The sequence below is a fragment of the Grampus griseus genome (assembly GCF_964374135.1).
Source record: "Grampus griseus genome assembly, chromosome: 20".
Lineage (NCBI taxonomy): Eukaryota > Metazoa > Chordata > Mammalia > Artiodactyla > Delphinidae > Grampus > Grampus griseus.
In genome coordinates this window covers 39,873,080-39,893,500 of record NC_139014.1, presented here as the reverse complement: position 1 = coordinate 39,893,500, position 20,421 = coordinate 39,873,080, and the positions used below count along the sequence as shown (strand labels likewise).

At 46.8% G+C, this 20,421-nt stretch overlaps 1 protein-coding gene across 1 annotated transcript in view; it reads right to left on the bottom strand.

Moving 5' to 3' along the window:
* The window catches only part of SPECC1 (sperm antigen with calponin homology and coiled-coil domains 1), a 134,669-nt gene that overhangs the window by 3,751 nt on the left and 110,497 nt on the right, over positions 1-20,421 (bottom strand). The window contains exons 11-12 of the mRNA XM_082678221.1: positions 15,940-16,056; positions 7,455-7,514 (exon numbers count right to left, since the gene is read on the bottom strand). Of these exons, the coding sequence (XP_082534347.1) occupies positions 7,455-7,514; positions 15,940-16,056 (177 nt within the window). The remainder of the gene's footprint in view (positions 1-7,454; positions 7,515-15,939; positions 16,057-20,421) is intronic.

The following is a 20,421-nucleotide window of genomic DNA, read 5'->3' as shown; positions in this document are numbered from 1 at the left end:
CGGGTTCGAGCCCTGGTCTGGGAGGATCCCACATGCCGCGGAGCAACTAGGCCCGTGAGCCACAACTACTGAGCCTGCGCGCCTGGAGCCTGTGCGCCGCAACAAGAGAGGCCGCGATAGTGAGAGGCCCGCGCACTGCGGTGAAGAGTGGCCCCTGTTTGCCACAACTAGAGAAAGCCCTCGCACAGAAACGAAGAACCAACACAGCAAAAATAAATAAATTAATTAATAAACTCCTACCCCCAACATCTAAAATATGACACAAATGAATCTATATAGAAAATAGAAACGGACTCACAGACAGAGAACAGACTTGTGGTTGCCAAGGAGGAGGGGGTTGGGATTAGCAGATGCAAACTATTATATATAGAATGGATATAAGGTCCTACTGTAGAGCACACGGAACCATACTCAATATCCTGTGATAAACCATCATGGAAAAGAATATGAAAAAGATGTACATATGTATATAACGGAATCACTTTGTTGTACAGCAGAAATTCACACATTGTAAATCAACTAGACTTCAATAAAACAAAAGTTTTGAAAAGAGTCACCGCGATTCCATTATTGTAAAAGGATTCCCACCTCTCCAAGCTACCTCTGAACGCACACCTGTGTCCCACACGCTCCGTCACTGTGTGCCCCGTGCTTTGACGCTTTTCATACACAATTTCCCGCACAACTGTGCTGTGTCGTTTTAGCGGATGTGCACTGTCCTCTCGGTGCACGGCCTGTGACCGTGGTCCCTCCTTCACCACAGACTTCGCAGCGAGCATCTCCTCTGTGCGGTGCTGCTTCCTTCTGTCGGATTTGTGCCACAAAAGTCCTGAACTGATTGAAAGCTGTTTTACCAGAATGAAGGGTCACCATTCCATGTTTCATTGTTGTTTCCCTCTCATTTCGTTGGCAACAAGCAGGCAGAGGCAGAGGCCGGGAGTGGCGGCAGGCAGGACGGCACTCCGTCTACTGCGTGGCCAGGCCTTCCTGAAATCCATGGTGCTGAACGTATTTAATCATTCACTTTGGGGCTGAACCTGGATTCTTCTGTGGTCACAGGAGCACACTAGGGAAGGTCCCGGCGGAAAGCCAGAAGCAGAGATGCAGTGGAAAAGCAGGCTGACCTTAGCACATCTGCTCCTGGGCGGGGTCAGAACGGGCTGAGGCCTGGGACCAGCCATTTAGCTTCTGTTTCAACATCTGAATATATTTTACTGACTTTGCTCCCTGGTCGTGCGAAGAAATCAGCACAGCATTGGTCACGGGAAAGGGTGGAACAGAAATGTGTGGAACATTCCGCACAGATGTACCTAGAACAATTTGAAAAGGAAAACAAAGTGTTTTCCAGAGATGCTGGAGGGACGGCAAACCTCCCTCCAAGGGGGGCAAGGACGCGTCTTCCTGCTTAGAGAGGATTCGGAAGTCTGATCAATAGTCACTGTTTTACTCAGAGTATCCGATAGGCCTGAACCTAACAATAATTAAATTTTAAAGTATTTTGGTACATGGTTAACGTGACATCTGAACGTGTTTGAAGAAATCATTTAGCACTCTTCAGGAGAAGAGAGGGTACGCCGCATCAATAAAAATCTGCTAGTGCATGACACTTGTTTGATTTAGTAACTTAAAACCTTCCCCAAAAAGAAAACACCAGGCCCAGATGGCTTCACTGGTTAATTCTTCCAAACAGTTCAGGAAGAAATAATACCAATTCTACACAATCTCTTCCAGGAAACAGAAGAGGAGGGAACACCTCCTCACTCATTCTGTGAAACCAGCGCCAATACTAATACCAAAACCAGACAAAGACATTACAAAAAACAACTACCAGGTTCTCACTTGAACATAGACACAATAATCCTTAATAAATATTATCAATTGAATCATGATCAAGTGGGGTTCATCTCCGGAAAGCAAGGCTGCTTCAACATCCATAAATCAAAATCAATGTTATTTATACTAACAGACTAATAAGAAAAACCATATGGTCATATCAATAGATGCAGAAAAAGCATTATACAAAATTCAGTAACTATTCATAATAAAGGTTCTCAAAATACCAGAAATAGAAGGGTATTTCTTTTACCTAATAAAGAACATATACAAAACCCAAGGGCTGACATCATACTTAATAGTGAGAAACTGAGCACTTCCCCGCTAAGATCAGCAAAAAAGAACAAGGTGAGGATGCTGTCTCTCACCTCTCCTAGTCAGCACTGTACTGGAAGTTCTAGCCAGTGCATAAGGCAAGAAAGAGAAACAAAAGGCATACAGATTAGAAAGAACTAAACTGTCTTTATTTGCAGATGACATGACTGTCTATGCAGAAAACTCCAAAGAGTCTACCAGAAAAACCTCTTGGAACTAATATGCAAGTTTAGCCAAGTCTCAGGACACAAAATCAACAACTTTCCTACATGCCAGCAATGAACAACGGCATATGAAAAAAAAAGAAAAAAAAAAACCCAACCATTTAAAATGGCACCCAAAAACATCTACATGCAGAAAACTATAAAACACCACATGCAGAAAATTACAACATACTGATGAAAGAAATCAAGAAGCTCTAAATAAATGGAGAGATGTTCTAGGTTCATAGCTTGGAGACGGAGTATTGTTAAAATGGCAATTCCTCCCATCTGATCTACAGATACAATGCAACCCCAATCAAAATCCCAGCAAGCTGTTTTTGGGGGTAGATAGTGACAAACTGATTCTAAAATTTACAAAGGCAAAGGTACCGGAATAGCCAAAACAATTCTGAAGAGAAGAATAAAGCTGGGAGACTTGATGTCACAATTTCTAAAGCTCTACTGATCAAGGCAGAGTGGTGCTGGTCAAGGGGCAGACACTGGGGGCATGTTACGCGTATTCTACCACAATAAGAATAATTGATAAAAAGAAAAACGATAGGGCTTCTTGTCCTCAGGGGTCTTGGTGGGGATGGAGATAAGCTCTATAATCAGAGAAATTACAATATCACACACACGTGCTCCACAGACTATGAATAAATTGTGCTTTCAGAGCCCAGGTGGGCAGGGCTGCCCAGAGGCAGGGTCACGGAGGGGTGAGATGTGGGCTCTGCAGACAGCTGGGCTCCTTGACCCTTGTCTTTGCTACTCACTGGCCATGTGCCCTTTCATGGAACCGCACTGTCTCAGTGTCCCACCCACAAGGAGCATCTACGTCGCAGGACTTTTGAGAGGGCCAATGAGTCAACACATGGACAATGCCCGGCAGAGAGTAAACATGCACACAGTAAGTGAATTAATTGTCTAAGTAGCCTCTATAAAGTTTATGCTACAGATCAGGCCCAGTTATGCCTAAGGAATCATTCTGATATCCCCGTAAAATCCTGAGTTGTAATGACCTCCCTTCCCAGGTGACCTGAGGACCTTAGGCTGTGTGAGGAGTGACCTTTCTGGTGGACACACCGGCTCACCCAGCAAGCAGCACCCTCACAGACCGTATGACCTAGTGCAGGCGTGCCCACCTCAGCAGGTACGAACACATCAACCCTTGGAGGGCACACATGCTGGCTGCTTTTACGGCAGTGGCAACAGTAGCACACATATTCTCTCTCCTATTCTTCCTGTGAGGAGTTGTTCCACCTGTGATGTGGCATGTTAAACTTCTATATTACACCGTGGCTGGGAAGGAATGCATTCTAAAATTTGGGGAACACTGTAGGGTTTTCACTTGTAAAAAATCTCATCCTTGCTAACAATGGTAAACCCAGAAACCTATATTTGCTAGAATATACACATATAAGGGAATTTTTTTCCTGACTAATCTAATAACAGAACTTGACCAAGGACTTGGGATTATTACTGCTGTCAGTTCTGATTGGGTGTATTTTTAAAATGTCATGTGTAACTAAATATGTTATTTTTCAATCCATCTCACGATACTGTAAAGCAAATTTAATAACGTAGGAAGCGTCTATCTTTTTGATGGCATAAACGGGTTAAGTTGCTCACAAACATTCCTAAATGGTTTTGAGATTCATCATGATGTTTGTCAGTAGCTCCTCAGAGACATCTCTACAAATGCAACTGCTGCCTCTGACTGTTAGTTCAACAAGATGATCTCATTTGCTCCCCAGCTTTCACTACAGTAGTACGTGAGATGAAAAAGAGGAAAAAATGTTAAATTTAAAAAGCAAATATTAACTGTAACACCACAAAGAAAACCGTATTCTGTGTATAATATCATCTTCTAACAAGTTCTCATGGTGCCTTTGATTCCTTATGTAAATTATCTGTGGTCACTTGTTAGCTGTTTAGTGTTTCAGAAGATAAATCAGGTTTCTGCTACGCCGTCTTGGCCAGACATTAAGTCCCCTCACTCCTTTTTAGATTCTCTAGACGTGTATTTACACAATAGGGACACCTGTTTCTTAAAGGTTCAGTGGAATTTGGGCTTACTGGGAATTTTTTGTTCGTGTGTGTGTGACTATATTTAAAACAATGAATTTCACTTGGTTAAAGTTCTACTTCTTTCTAAGTTTTGGAGAAATATTTACATTTACATTTTTTTTTTTTTTTTTTTGCAGTACACGGGCCTCTCACTGTTGTGGCCTCTCCCGTTGCGGAGCACAGGCTCCGGACGCGCAGGCTCAGCGGCCATGGCTCACGGGCCCAGCCACTCTGCGGCACATGGGATCTTCCCGGACCAGGGCACGAACCCACGTCCCCTGCATCGGCAAGCAGACTCTCAACCACTGCGCCACCAGGGAAGCCCTACATTTGCTATTTGAAGGAACATATTTACATATTTTTTTTAGAAAACTGCCCGTTCTGTTTCAAACACTTTGGCGTACACTGTCACAGTACTAAAATTCCTGATAGCTGTCCTTTCCCTTTGTCATTTCATCCTCTGAGGTTACACAAGTATGTCTCACTGTTACTTCAACTGAGATTTTCCTAATCGCTAGTAAGATTGAACATCTTTTTAAATGTTTACTGGCCATTTGTGAGTTGTCTGTTCCAGACTTTGATAATTTTCTACTAGGTTTTTTAAAATTATTATTATTGGTTCGTAGAAATAATCTGTAGATTATACGTCTTTGCTTTTTTTGCAGTTATGTTATGATGTGTCTGGATGGTTATTTTGTATTATTCATCCTGTTTGAGATTCATTAAGAATCTGTGGTCTTTCATCATTCTGGAAAAATTTCAGGCACCACTGCTTCAAATATTATCTCTCTTCACTTTTTCTTTCCTCTTCTTCTGGAATTCCCACTGGACGTGGGACTTAGACACGGTCTGACTTTATCTTCCATGCCTCTTAAGCTCTGTGACAGACACTATCAGATGTTCCCAACCTCTCTCTCCCTTGAAAGGCTTCCCGCTAAATTTAGAGAATGAGAAATGTTATATGCTTACTTTCTCAAACTCCCTTGCAGCTGGTGTGGCCACATAACAGAGTACTACCAATGAGCTGGAGGGACACTGGGAAGGCTTTTGGTTTCCTTATCAAAGGGGGAAGATGTTAGGCACTTGCTCCTCTCCCTTCTCCCTCCTTCCTGCCCTGCAGACAGGAGTGATGTCTGGAGCTTGGTAGTCATGTTCAACCACAGAGAAACAAGTATGAGGGCAAAGAACCAACAGATTAAAGATGGTGGAGTGAAGAGAAGAGACACTCTGGGGTCCTTGATTATAACATTGAGCAGTGAACCATTCCTGAAACTAAATATATATATATATATATATATATATATATATATATATATATATATATATATACACACACACACACATACACATATATATACACACACACATATATATATCTTTATGGTTGAAGCAACTGTTAGTTGGGTTTTCCATTTCTTGAAGTTGAAAAACCTATTAACTAATAAAACCCCTCTACTACATTTTCCATTTTTAAATGTCCCTGTTTTATGTTCTGGGTAATTTCCTTAGATCTAGTTTCCAGTTCAGTAGTTCTCTCTTCTGCTGTATCCAATCAGTTTTCAGCCCAACTGGTAACTGGTATTTTTAATTCCAAATTTTAATTTCTACAAGTTTTACTTGATTCTTCTCCAAGTCTTTTTTTTTTTATAGTACTGTGTTCTTCCCTTATGATTTTAATATGTTTAAACACAGTCTTTTGAGGTCTCTCTCTTCCTGTTTTATTATCTCAAGTTCTGGTAGATGATCCTCTTGGTGGTGGTGCCTGCTGACTAGCTCAAGTAGATCGATTTCTTTTTTAAAATTTTATTGGAGCACAGCTGATTTACAGTGTTGTGTTACTTTCAGGTGTACAGCAAAGTGATTCAGTTACACATATACATATATTATTTTTCAGATTCTTTTCTCACATGGGTTATCACAGAATCTTGAGTAGAGTTCCCTGTGCTATACAGTAGGTCCTTGTTGTCAAGTAGATCATTTTCTTGAGCACTTTGTAATTCTGGATTGTGAGTGTATTTTCAGCAGCCTCTGTGCTACGGGCCCAGGAGCCTCCTACAGCAGAGACAGTATAAACTGGGGAATGCTTGCAGTAGATATTATAAATTTGGACTCCAAACCTCATCTGGCCCAGTTTTCTTTCCTTATAGGAGATTTTCCTTTTCTGGCCACCAAAAAATCCCAGGAGGAGACCAAGCTTCCTTATCACCTCCCTGGACTGGAAGGTGGAGATTTTTATTTCCCCGTCAGTAAGAGTAGCATTTGTGAGCCTTGGTTTTGTGCAGGGGTCTCAGGACTAATGCACTGTTTACAGGAGCTCAGGGCCTTGTCTCTTGCCCCTGCATGGGCAAGAACCACAGCCTATACCCATCAGATGCCCGCTCATTACGAGCTCCCTCCACCACCCCAGCCCCAACCCTGGGGGTGGCCAGAGTCCCAGCACATGCCTCAGGGCTCTGGTCTTCACACCTCTTTTAATTTCCAGCATCTGGTTATTTCCCCGTCTTTCTTCAGAGATCAGCTATGTATTGATTTTTTTTTTTTTTTTTTTTTTTTTTGCGGTACCCGGGCCTCTCACTGTTGTGGCCTCTCCCGTTGCAGAGCACAGGCTCCGGACGTGCAGGCTCAGTGGCCATGGCTCACGGGCCCAGCCGCTTCGCAGCATGTGGGATCTTCCTGGACTGGGGCACGAACCTGTGTCCCCTGCATCGGCAGGTGGACTCTCAACCACTGCGCCACCAGGGAAGCCCTAATATTTTTAAAATTACATTTTATTCAGATTTCTAGGTGCCTTGAACAAGAGGGTTTTAATGATAATTCAGTCTAGAACTGAAATTTATCCACAGTGAAATCTTCACTGAAAACACTCTAAATCACATGTGGTCAGACCAACTGGATAATTTTCATTAGGAATCATGAGTAACATATCTTCAGCAGATGGATTTCACTGTTGTGTAAAAATTATTTAGTAGATGGTATAAAGTTCTTCCTCATATGATTAGAACAAAGTATCACAAGGACATGAAGGAGGATACTTACCAGGCTGGGTTTGATGCCTACACTTTCAGCTGCTTCAAATGCCAACAAGAGATTTCTTTTCTAGGTTAAAAAGACAAAGACAATGAAATTATCAACTAAAAATATATAGTTTTTGCTAGGAAAAAACACCAACTGACATTCCTATAAAGATTACCTACTGTTTATAAAACACTTAAGTTTTGAAGTCAAGTATGCAACCGATGATCTTAGTTTACGGGGAAAAAAAGATTAACAGGTTACCATTGTCACTAAAAATGACATTACTGATTGATTCCTGACCATCAAAGATACATTTTTGTTAATTCGGTTATTTATGTATTTTTTTGCTTTGTCAAGATTTATGACATACACATTACGTGGGGTATCAAGTTGTTTAATCATGGTGTTATACCAAAAAAATTATCAAAGGAATATGTGCACATCGTTAAACTCAGTCATATGAAAAACTGTTGCTTCCCTCAATCCTGGTCCTCGGGAGAAGACCTTTTTGTTTCTCTCTTTAATTCTGGTGATCTCCTCCATATCTCTGTAACTGCTCACACCACCATTGCTTGACTTCCGAAACAGAGGCATTGCCTTCTAACTTCTTCCCAAGATAAATGAGGACTTAGGTGCCTCTCTCCTCCCTGCATTATACTCACATAGCTCACGTTTGTGCCTGTGTTAGTTATGTCTGTGACTTGGACTATTTTCCTGAAACCTCCATTTCTCGTCCCATCAATTGCAGACAGCAGTTCCCAACTCCACTTTGGATGACAAGGAAGACGTCCCCTTGCCTTTCATCCACCTTGTCAAGTTTTAAACTGTTAAAACCTGATAGAATTTGCTTCCTTTTCTTCAACCACACTTAAGTGTTCAGCACCCTCTTAACAGAACGACTCTGAAGGCTGAACACAGTAAGCGGTGTTTACACAGCAGCGGCGATCAGATTCCTCTCCCCAGTTCCACAGTCGTGATGCTGTGCCCCTCAAAACATTTCTTCCAAATGATTTTTTTCTTTGTAACTCGACCAATGGCTCAAATCCACACCACGTTTCAGTGTGCTACAGACCTGGACCTTGACTGTCCTCAAGTCCGTTTGTTTTCAGTTCTGCTTGTTGGGATTTTTCTTGCTGGGAGAAGAACGGTGCCTCCTCTCATCTTCTGGTTTCTTATCTTTCTGACTATGGCTTACAATCCATGATATTCTCTTTGTACCAAACTGACTTTCTGTTCTAATATGTTCTGTTCTCTCATTGCCCCCCTTTATTAGACCCCCAAGCTCTTAATCGTATCATTATCCTATGAAACCCTTCAGCCCTGGAGTCCTCCAGAACCTGTCGACTGACCAAAAAAAAAAAAAAAAAAAAGCACAAACTAAAAGTGGAGAATTATGTTTTATTTGGTGGACGTACTGAGGACTTAAGCCTGGGAGACAGGCTCTCAGATAGCTCTGAAGGCATTGTTCCGAATAGGTCAGGGAGAAGCCAGAATACATAGGAATTTTGCAAAAACAAACCAGGTAGTTGAATATCAAAAGATTTCTGCTAATTAAAGAACAAAACAAACTTCTCAAGCTAGTGAGTTTAGCACTTTTCTATGCATGGGAAGATGCAAGAGTCTGGGCTCACTGAAATCGTTTCTCTGAAACGCACCTTAACTATCTAGGGCCCGTATCCTGCTTTTTTCCTCCATCCTGGATCCTCGCAGGTTACATGGTCGGGGCGGGGGCAGTGGCTGAGGGCTTGATGGCCTCAACGTCCTTTGTTTACTGATATGGCAGGTGACACTTTTTGTCCACAAACCTCATGTCAGTTTTTGGATAAAACCCCTGTTCTTTTTAAAAATTTTTTTTATCTATCTATCTATCTATCTATGGCTGCGCCCTGCAGCTTGCGGGATATTAGTTCTCCGAGCAGGGATTGAACCCACACCCTCCGCAGTGAAAGCTCAGAGTCCTAACCACTGGACCGCTAGGGAATTCCCCTGAGAACCACATTCTACTAGAGCACATTCTTAGTTTCCCTCTTAAAGAAAGGCTGTGGGAGAGATACATTTTCTGGATGCGTTCATATACGAAATGTTCTCTTTTCTGCCATCTCACTTGGTTAATAATCTGGCTGGATACAGAACTCGAGGTTGAAAATGATTTCCCCTAGAACTTTAGAGGCTCCACGTCACTTAGCCCTCGTTTGTTGTTCCTGTTTTGAGACCCTTTCTGGCTGTTCTCTGATGCTTCTTCACCTGGATGAACTTAAGAATCATTTGGTCACACCTCCTCCCGTAATTCATCTGAAGTCATTCAGATTATATGAAACTTTAATTAAATTGGTAAAGTAAGTCTAATTGAGAGACGAATGTTTCCCTATGTATTCACGTTTTCTGTTGCTCAGCAGAATTTTGTAATTTTATGCATTGAGATTTTCTACAGAATTTTATACATCTCCTCACTTACCCTTTCCGTCCTTTCCGGCACATCTGGTGCCTGAAGATTAAGGGGTCCGCTGGATACTGAGGCAAACTCTCTGTACTAGGTACCAGGTCACGGGAAACACTAGAACACGGCAAAACACTTTTCTTCTGGTCTGTGGTCGGGGCCTTGGAAAGCCGTTGACCTGTGGTCGTCTTGCCCAAGCCGCCGGGCCCCTTCCTCCATATTAAAGGTAATTAATGGGGATGGACTGAGCGGAAACTTTAGGGGTCTGTAAGCCAATGGTTTTTAGGCTCCCATTACTCCAGACATTAAGAGACAAACATTCTTTTACGGTGTTTGGTATGCAGTGCCCAACAGCTTTGTAAATGTTAACACAGTTTTCAGTTCCAGCAACAGCGTGTAAGGGCCCCTTTTCTCCCACCTTTACTTGCACAGAATGTTACGATTTTCAAAAGTCTCTGCCAAATGTGACAGGCTAAGAATAATACTTTGTTTTAATTTGTATTCTTTGATTACCAGTAAGGTCTAAGGAAAAGGCATTTCTAAACCTCAGGTTTTATACAGAATTCCCCCCCCCCGCCCCCAAGACCCTTTATCCTGATTCTAATGAAGCTGCTAGTGTTTTCTAAGCAGAAATTGAACAAAGAAGAAATAGTCGAAAACTTGTCGGAAAACACTCTGAAATTGCATATGGTATGACATGGACCATTACAGGGAGAGGTGGTTTCCGGTGCATGAAAATGACTTTTATTGGTTTTGGTGGCAGCAGGACATTAGTGATGAAGCATCTCGATCCTAACTCTCTCATTAGAACACCGTCACGGCCACTGTGGGGAGGCCAGAGGGGAGACAGACGCAGAGAGTGTGCCCGGCCAGGACCTTCCAGCCCCTGGACAGTGGAAGCCCCCAGCCATGGGGACTCTGCTGCCAGCTGGCCCTGCAGTGGGGATCTCGCCTGAAACTGACGGGACTGAGGAGCCCCAGCCCAGAATTTCCCCCTCACATCAGTACTTCGTTTCAGACACCAACATAAAGACGGTCCATCCTATCACCTGAATCTAAGGACCTCAGCGGGAGTTTCACAGGAGGACAGAGGAATAGGCTTATTACTGAAAAAACACCAAACCTTCCACTGACTGTAACTCACATCCCGTGTTTGTGAATCTCTTTACCGTCTCAGGAGACATCCTTGTTAATGTTATCAGAAATTCCCTACCTAGTACCGATGTCACACTTCCACTGAGGAAGGAGGAACAGCTCATGACTTGTGAACGTTCTGGGCTGTCGAGAGCTAGATCATACAGTTTTTAAATTCTGACTTTAATGGGTTTTTACAAACATTACCAGCCTCTCTTGGTGCCCTTTTGGGTGTATGTTGCTCAGCAAAAAACCCGAGAAGCACCCAGTACTGAGAGCTCCCCAGATTCAGGCTCCGGGTGAGGGCTGGACTCCACGCGTCCTGATGACGTCAAAGCATACTTTTCGTTCAAATTAGCTCGTCCCCTTTGAAGCCCAACTTCGAACAGGCCCCTTCTAGGAAGGCTTCCCTGCCTGAATCCCTCTCTCTCCACCAGCAAGATACTCCCAGGCTGAGTCTCACACACATGCTCAGTTTTAAACTGTAATGATTTGATCTGCCTGTGTTGACACACTGTTTCTGAGAACAGATCTCCCCATTGGCAGGAATGCCTGCTCAACCGCAAGGAGCACCATTCTCCTAGCACCAGTGAGACACTCCCTAGAAGACAACCTTCCTTCTTAGTCTTGCCAGGGGCCATCATGACCCATGACCCGCAGCAGACCTGGATCATGTTAACCATTTAATGCACAGCCCTCTGTCTCAAAATCCTATGTAACTGTGCTTTGACCTCTAAAGGGTGGAACAGTTCTTGGAACTTTCTCAGAAGCTGTTCCCGGGTTATAATCCTCAACTTGGCTCCAAGAAAATTTTCTATCTCTTCGTTAGATCAGCTGATTACTTTTTTTGTCAGCAATGCCCGGGCTGCGTGGACCCCGGCACTCCACGTGCCCCCGCTGGTCTCCTCCATGGCGGTACCTTCTGGTCCTTCCGTGGCGACACCCTCCTCTGTCCTGACAGGTGTGGAGTCCTCAAAGCTTGTTCCTTGGTCTTCTCCCTGTGCCTCTGTGAAGCTGTGATTTATAATAAGAAGTGCACCTTGGCTCCGTCCTGGTTCCTGGCACAGAGCTCCTAAAACCTTTGTAATTTTCTACGTAGGAGCCACGGGGGCATCTTTTGTTACAATATGTGGTTTCTGTCCTCGGTTCCAGAAACAGCTTCAGAGCAATAAAGGTGAAACAGGTGTCTTTTGTTTTTTGGCTGTATTGGGTCTTCGTTGCTGCATGCGGCCTTTCTCTAGTAGCGGTGCGCGGGGGCTACTCTTCGTTGTGGTGCGCGGGCTTCTCATTGCGGTGGCTTCTCTTGTTGCGGAGCACGGGCTCTAGGCGCGCGGGCTTCAGTAGCTGTGGCTCGCGGGCTCAGCAGTTGTGGCTCGTGGGCTCTAGAGCACAGGCTCAGTAGTTGTGGAGCACGGGCTTAGTTGCTCTGTGGCAGGTGGGATCTTCCCGGACCAGGGCTCAAACCCGTGTCCCCTACATTGGCAGGCGGATTCTTAACCACTGTGCCATGAGGGAAGCCCGAAACAGGTGTCTTTTGTTACTCATAACAAACCCCTTCCAACAACACCAGCGTTTATGTTAACGAGGCAATTTTTTTTAAACCCCTGGATGACTGAAGGATGGGGCTGGCTGCCAGGGGAACCAACCACGGGATTAGAGGGTTGGAACCTTCTGTCCCACGCCCTGACCTGCAGGGGCGGGAGAGGGGCTGGAGGTTGAATCAATCACCAAAGGACAATGATTTAATCAATCATGCCTCTAATGATGAAGCCACCGCAAAAACCCGAAGGACGGGGTTCAGAAAGCTTCTGCGCGGGTGAACGCATCGATGTGTGGGAGGGTGGCACGCCCCAAACCCCAGGGCACAGAGGCTCCTGTGCTCGGGACCCTCCCGGACCTCGCTCTACGCACCTCCTCATCTGGCTGCTCATCCGTACCCTTTAATATCCTTTGTAACAAACCAGTAACCTCGTAAGTCAGCTGCTTTCCTGAGTTCTCTGAGCTGCTCTAGCCAATTAACTGAACCCGAGGAGGGGGTCCTGGGAACCTCTGATCTACAGCCGGTCGGCTGGAAACACAGGTGACAACCTGGACTTGTGACAGGTGTCTGAAGGGGGTGGGCAGTTGTGGAGGACTGAGCCCTTAACCTGTGGGACCTGACGCCGTCTGCAAGTGGACAGTGTCAGAACTGAGTTAAACTGCAGGACACACAGCAGGAGGTGCAGAATCACCTGGTGTGGGCCCCCCACAGCTGTTCACAGAGGTGTCAGAAGTGAGATGCTGAGAGCAGAGGAGCCACGGGGAGGGCCTTTCCTTAGTGCCTGGGGCCCAGGTGACCTCCACGCTCACGGCTTTAATACCACCTATACCTGCCCTGTTCAGGTTCATGTCACTCAGGACATGTGGCTATTTAATTAGAAGTAATTAAAATTAAAAATTCAGTTTTCCAGTCACACGAGACACTTCCCATCAGCAGCCCATGTGGCGAGTGGCTACCGCACGGAACAGCATGGATGTATCACATTTCCATCATTTAAGCTCAATTAGACACAGCTGGTCCATTTCCTGGGGCCCCAAATCTCTATTTCCAGCTCTGACCTGCCCTCTGAACCCTGGGTTTGCTATCCAGTTGCCTCTGACATTGCTACCTGCATACTTCACAGACATCTCAGATGTAACATGATTCAAAACGGACCATTTCCCCCCCAAAACGTTTAATAATCCTGTCCAGCCTGCTTTACAGATTACAAAGCATAAATTTTAATTTATGCCCTGAAACTTTAATACTTCTGTGATGGTTAATCTTATGCGTTGACTTTGCTAGGCCTTGGTACCTAGATATTTGACTAAAAATTATTCTAGGTATTTCTGTGACGGTATGTTTAAGACGAGATTAACATTTAAGTGGGTGGGCTTTGAGGAAAGCAAACGACCTGCCATGATGTGGGTGGGCCTCACCCAATCAGTTGAAGGCCTGAATGGAAAAAAGACTGATCTCCCACCAAGAAGAGGGAATTCTGCTGGCAGACGGCGTTTAGACTCCACCTGTAACACCAACACTTTGTGTCTCCAGGTTGCCAGCCCGCCCTGCAAACCCTGGATTTGTCAGCCTCCACAACTGCATGGGCCAACTGCTGAAAATAAACATCTCTCTCCCTCTCTCTCTCTCTGTATGTGTGTATATATATCTGTGTGTTTACACACATACACACCCAAATCCTAGTAGTTCTGTTTCTCTGGAGAACGCTGACCGATACACACCTTAAACAATTAAATCACTTTGTTCAGTTATCATCGCCACCAGTGCCAGGACCTTTTGGACTTTATTTACATCCTAGTGTGAGAAAGTCAAAACCAGAGCTTTCAAACATTTCTGTTCCTTCCCCCTCAGCAAACTGTCCTGCCAGCCAGACACCTGGGTCGCCTCCGACTTTCTCTTCTCCCCACAGCCACTTAGTCACCGTGTCCAGCTGGTTCTGCGTCTCAGATGTATCTCGAATCTTCCTCCGCCCTCCCACCCACGATGCTGCTACTGGCCTCCACTAACGGGTGAACAGGGAAGTGAGCTCTCACCACAATGCCTACAACCTCCCAACTGCAGCCTCTCTTTCATTCTTGTCCCCGTGACAGTTCCCTTTTTCACAGAGAGATCTTTTCAGAACAGGAATCGTCGTCTGTCACCGTCCAATGCCGTCTGCCAGCTGTTGTGGAAGCCAGGCGGCATGGCAGGCCGCCTTCCCTGTCCCCTGCAACCCTGGCTGCAAGCACCGGGCATCCCCTCGGCTGTGCTCCCTGGCTCTGGAAAGCTCCCCCGCTTTGTGTCACTGGTTCCTTCATGTCAGCTTTTCAGCTGGAATTCCGCCTCCTCGGAGACCTTCCCAGCCTTCCTGGTGGAAGGAAGTTAGGTCCCCTTGTTCACCCTACAGCCCCGTGTTTCTCTCATGTTCTTCCACATTTTGTTTATTTACAGTGTTGCTTGTTACAGGTTTACTCACTTGTTTACTGAACGTCCACCTGCTGAGGACAAAGAACCTGTCTACGTGCTCACTGCTGCCCTTATTACTGTGACTGACGCCTGGCAAGAAATGCTTGTTGAGTGAATGAGCACAGGGCCCGGGACAGCGTTTCCCAAAGTACACTCTGTGGAATGTGATTTTTAGGATGTTCTAGGTCAGGATTTGGCAAACCACAGCCTGCAGGCCAATCCTGGCCCTCAGCTCGTTTTTGTAAATAAAGTTTTATTGGAACACAGCACACCCATTTGTTTACAAACATCTGTGGCCGCTTGGGAGCCACAGTGGTAGAGCTGAGTAGCTGTGACAGAGAACACAGATCCACAATGCCTACCACTGGCCCCCAACAGGAGAAGTCCGCTGATTCCTGTTACGGGTGATTATGTTAAAAGTTAAAAAGGTTCTGTGGCTCTGATATAGGTTGGGCTAAACAGAGTCACACAGGTTTCTTTAACAAAGGACTTCTTGAAGTCTTTACGAGTGCTGTGACTCTCCAAAAGTGTGATCAAATATACAGCTTCCCAAGCTTATTTGAGCAGGGAACTCTTTTTAGTGGTGCTTTCTGGTTCTTTGGATTTTGAAAGATTTTGAAAATGCTGGCCAAGGTCTTGAAATCATGAAGGTGAGAGTCCATCAGGGCTTTCTTTGAAAACCGGGTGACAGAAACTTCTCAGCAGCCACAGTCAACTGGGTTCCACTGTGTTTTTCTAGGTAGCACAGGAAACTGAGAACATTTACCAGGGGCGGGGTTCTGCAGTGTAGACCTGTCCTCCGTAGTTATCTGTGCTGGAATCAATACCCCAATTACCACCTCAAGTCCACAAACCTCACCCCGGTTGGGATGTATTGAAAGTATGAGTTCCCCTTGTGTGTTCTGGAGGGTAACAGGGGTGACCAGGGAAGGGTGGGGGGGGGTACTTACCTTCTCCTGACTGTTCAGCTCCTGGTATGGGATGTGAGCAGGCAGGTAGGTGTGCAGGAGAGCACACAAGGCCAAGCCATCACTCCAGCTGCTGCTGAAATTGGTGATATCGATGTTCTGTGGGGGAAAAGCAGCATTTATCACCAAACCGTGCCAAGTCACAGACTATGAACGGGACCGTGCTAGGATCCATGTGCGTATCCACCTCTGGGTTTGCAGTAAGACAAGATCAGACACTACCCAATCTGCTGGCAGTACCTTTAATTTTGGTACCAGGAATGATGGCCTGGTGTTGCCCAAATCCATTCACAGAAAAGCACAAGGGACTTCTCTGACGCTCCAGTGGTTAAGATTCCATGCTTCCACCACAGGGGTAATGGGGAACTAAGATCCTGCAAGCTATGCAGCATGGCCAGAAAAAAAAGGCACGAGAAAAGCCTTTGGAGCTCAAAACAGTAGGGAACTTCTTTTTTTTATTATTAATTTTTATTGGAGTATAGTTGCTTTACAATATTGTGTCAGTTTCTGATGTGCAGCAAAGTGAATCAGTTATATATATACATATATCCATTTTTTTAAAAGATTTCCTTCCCATTTAGGTCACCAGAGAACACTGAGTAGAGTTTCCTGTGCTATACAGTAGGTTCTCATTAGTTATCTATTTTATACATAGTAGTGTATATATGTCAATCTCAATCTCCCAATTCACCCCACCCCACTTTCCCCTCTTGGTAACCATAAGTTTCTTCTCTACATCTCAAAACAGCAGGGAACTTCTGCCCACCCTCTGGTATGTCAAAGGCTCTGACATCTTACTCTCAAATTAACCTACCTAGTCAGCTTTGCACATCCCAGCACCTCCCAGCCTTACGTGGCCAAAGAAGAATCATCACCACCACCATCACCATCACGATCATCACCATCACCACCACCACCATCACCATCACCACCACCACCATCACCATCACCACCATCATCACCATCACCACCATCACCATCACCACCACCATCACCACCACCACCACCACCATCATCACCACCACCACCACCATCACCATCACCACCACCACCACCATCACCACCACCACCACCATCACCATCATCACCATCACCACCACCATCACCATCACCACCATCACCACCACCATCACCACCACCACCACCATCATCACCACCATCACCATCACCACCACCACCATCATCACCACCATCATCACCATCACCACCACCACCATCACCATCACCATCACCATCACCACCACCATCACCATCATCACCATCACCACCACCATCACCATCACCACCATCATCACCAACATCATCACCATCACCACCATCACCATCACCACCATCACCATCATTACCTATGACCCCAATTAACGACAGGGAGACCAAGACTAAACAAGAAGACCTTAAAAACCCACATGGCTTATTCCTGCCACTACCCTCTTCTCCCTACAACTTGGGGGCATCTCAGGGGGGGAGAAAGGAGCTCCTCCTTCAGGACAGGCGGGGGCCCCAGGAGCTGCCTGGCAAACAGTGATAAGGAAGCCAACATCCAACTTGACAGGCAGCCCACGGAGATGACGGTTCCCAGGCAGGACCCCTGGGAGCTCCAGGCTACCTCCACCTCTTAGACCCTCACACCCATCTGCCTCTTTCTCCCTGACCGAGCTCATCCTAACAGGGCTGGTTTTCTTCCCAAGTTCACAGGCTCATCCTGAATGAAATGCCAGGTTCCCACGCCCACCGACCCCTCACCGCTTAGGCTGATCTACACAGCGGCTGCCTGAATGTGTTGAAACAGCCTGGGAGAGGCCGTGGAAGCACCTGCAGGAGGGCACACCTCAGGGGGCCCCGAGCGCAGGCCTGTCCTGGGTGCTTTCGGTGGAGGAGGTAGTGTTGCCGCCACACATGCAGCTTTACCTGAACCAGGACACGCCAGGGACCCAGGGCCCACATCTGGCCTCTCTAACAAGTCTTTTCCCGCCTCCAACTGCAGTCCAGGGTGGTCCCGGGACCCCAGGACGTCCCTCGGGAGCACCGCCTTCAGCTGTGTGTCCTGCTCCGGGTCTGGTCTGCAAGCACACTCCCACTCCCCGCGAAGGGACGTGGCCCAGAGCACAACCAAACACACAAGCTGCCAGGTACCAGTGTGACATAAACGTCTGCGAATCCCCCGCTGGGAGGGGCCAGTCTGTTCTCAGGCTGGACGCCAAAGCCGGGATCCCTGACAAGTGGCTCATCTGCATCTTTGGCTTCAAAAGCCTCCTGGGGACTCTGGAGCTACCTGATGCGGGGGCTGGGGGCTGCTCTAGACATGGGAAGTGCTTTGATTTTATACCTTCGGAAGAGGGAAGAGCTGGGCGGGGCCACGGTCCATCCAGTTCACTCCCAGCTTTCAAAGCAGACACTGGGCCATCAGACCCTGGGAAGGGGAAGCCAGGCTGGGCCAGGCCAGCTGCAGGGAAACCGGGCAGCACCGTGAGGGGCGGTGTTTCCAAATGCTCCGCGGTCCAGACTTAAGGGGGCGGTAGGGCAGAAACGTTTGCTGAGTGTCTACAAGGTGCCTGTCGCTGTGTATTTTCTCATTTAACTCCCAGAACCACCATGCACGGTAAGCGGTGTGGTGACCATTTGACAGGTGAGAGAGCTGAAGCGAAAAGAAATGCTGCCGGTGTACCAGAGTCACCGGCCGGCTCCCGCCCGTCCGGCTGCAGGGCACGTGTCCTCTTGCTGTGTCTCCTTCCTCCTTTTCCCTTTCTTTTCTCTCTCCCTCCCTCCCTCCCTGACTTCCTTCCTGTGTAAATTCACTTTACACTGAAAGCGTCTGACACTTGGCAGATCTTTCTTTTCCTAAAACGTGAAAACATTTTCTACTTCTCTCTCGTGCCATCTATAACACAAAGCATCATTTTTCCCCATCTGCACAATCTTCACTGGCGTTTGGAGAGCCCAAAGGGACCCAGAGGGATGACAATGCCATCCACCTCACAAAACCAGGACGGCACCCTCTGTTTTAGTTCACTGAGCACCACTCAGGAGCAGCTTTTGATCTGAAGTGCAAATGTCCTCGTTTATTGAGCAGGTTGAGACGAAAATCTGGTGCGACCAAAGCCAGGGTTGAAAAGTCAATCAAAACGACTCATGCCCTCAGGACAGCGCAGATGGCCGGGTCACTTCCGGGTGGACAGCCCCTCGCAGGCCATCGGGGATCGGTGAGACACACGCAGACCCTCACGTTTCAGCAGCAGGACCACCCAACACTGTCCCAGACTAAGGAGGCAGTGTCCTAGCTTTTAAAAAAAGGAATAATGGAAATTCCAAATCCGGTCAGCTCAGCAAATCCAACATCTGGGTCAGGAAGGGCTTCTCTTTCATGTCAACCGTTTCCCAGGTTTCGGACTTTGAACAGTTCTGACTCTGGCAGAGACAGACGGCATCAGGCTACGATTCCGTCACATTACGTTCATTCCAAGAACATGATGTTATCTAAAGAACCTTACTTTTATCTCTGGGTGGAACAACCCAGTTCTAGTTCCCTGAAGGTCATCTGAGACTGTCCATGGTTCTATGTGAACAACAAGAGTAACAACAATTCCCACCTCAGCACAGCTGGCGGGACAGCTAAACACGTGTGCTTCTATGGTCCCTCTGGTCCGAAGGTTGAGGGCCAGCGTGCGGAGGCATCAGGCCTCAGCGGTCGCCCTGTTGCTATATCACCACCCCATGTGCTTCCTTACTGCCCCCCAAGGTATATTTGGGTGAGTGAGGGGTTAGCTGTGGGGTGACACAATTTGATAACGGCCGTGTTTTTCACATGAATCACAGGAAAGGGGTGAGCTGATGTGTGCCCTACCGGGTCTCTCTCACTTGAATCCCCGTTCACCTGTGCACCCGTCTTCAGATCACTGACCTGAGTGCTCTGAGGGTCTCTGGTCAGCAGACCGAGGGGGTGCAGGAAATGCTGAGGACGCAGGGGGATGGCCTCGCCGAGCAGGGAGCTGGTGCTTCCTGGGGACGGCACGGCCTGCCCGGGGGCCCTGCAGACTGGACCCTGTGTACAGCTTGGGGGTGCCGGTGGCAGCACAGGGACCACCTATCTCTGGGTGGCCAGTTTCCCTGGACAAGAAAGGCATCCAGGGTAGCTGGGCAGGGGCTGTGGGCCCAGCCCCACTGCCGTGACCAGAGAGGTCGAGGAAACACAGCAGGAGGTACTCGTGGATGGGACCGGGGTGCCGGGTAAGGGCAGAGAGGACAGTTTCCTGGGCCAAGGAACAAGGTGACTACTGACTCCAGGTCCCACCCCTGGACAGGATGAAAAGCCTTCTTTTCAGTTGGGGATGATCAAGGTCAGCTCAGCCTTGGTGAGGGGTGAGGCCTGCCGAGCTTGCGGGCAACAGTCCTCAATGCTCATAGATGCACTGACCAAAGACAAGAACACAAACACCCTGTGAGTGCTAATACGATGTCTTCCTCTTC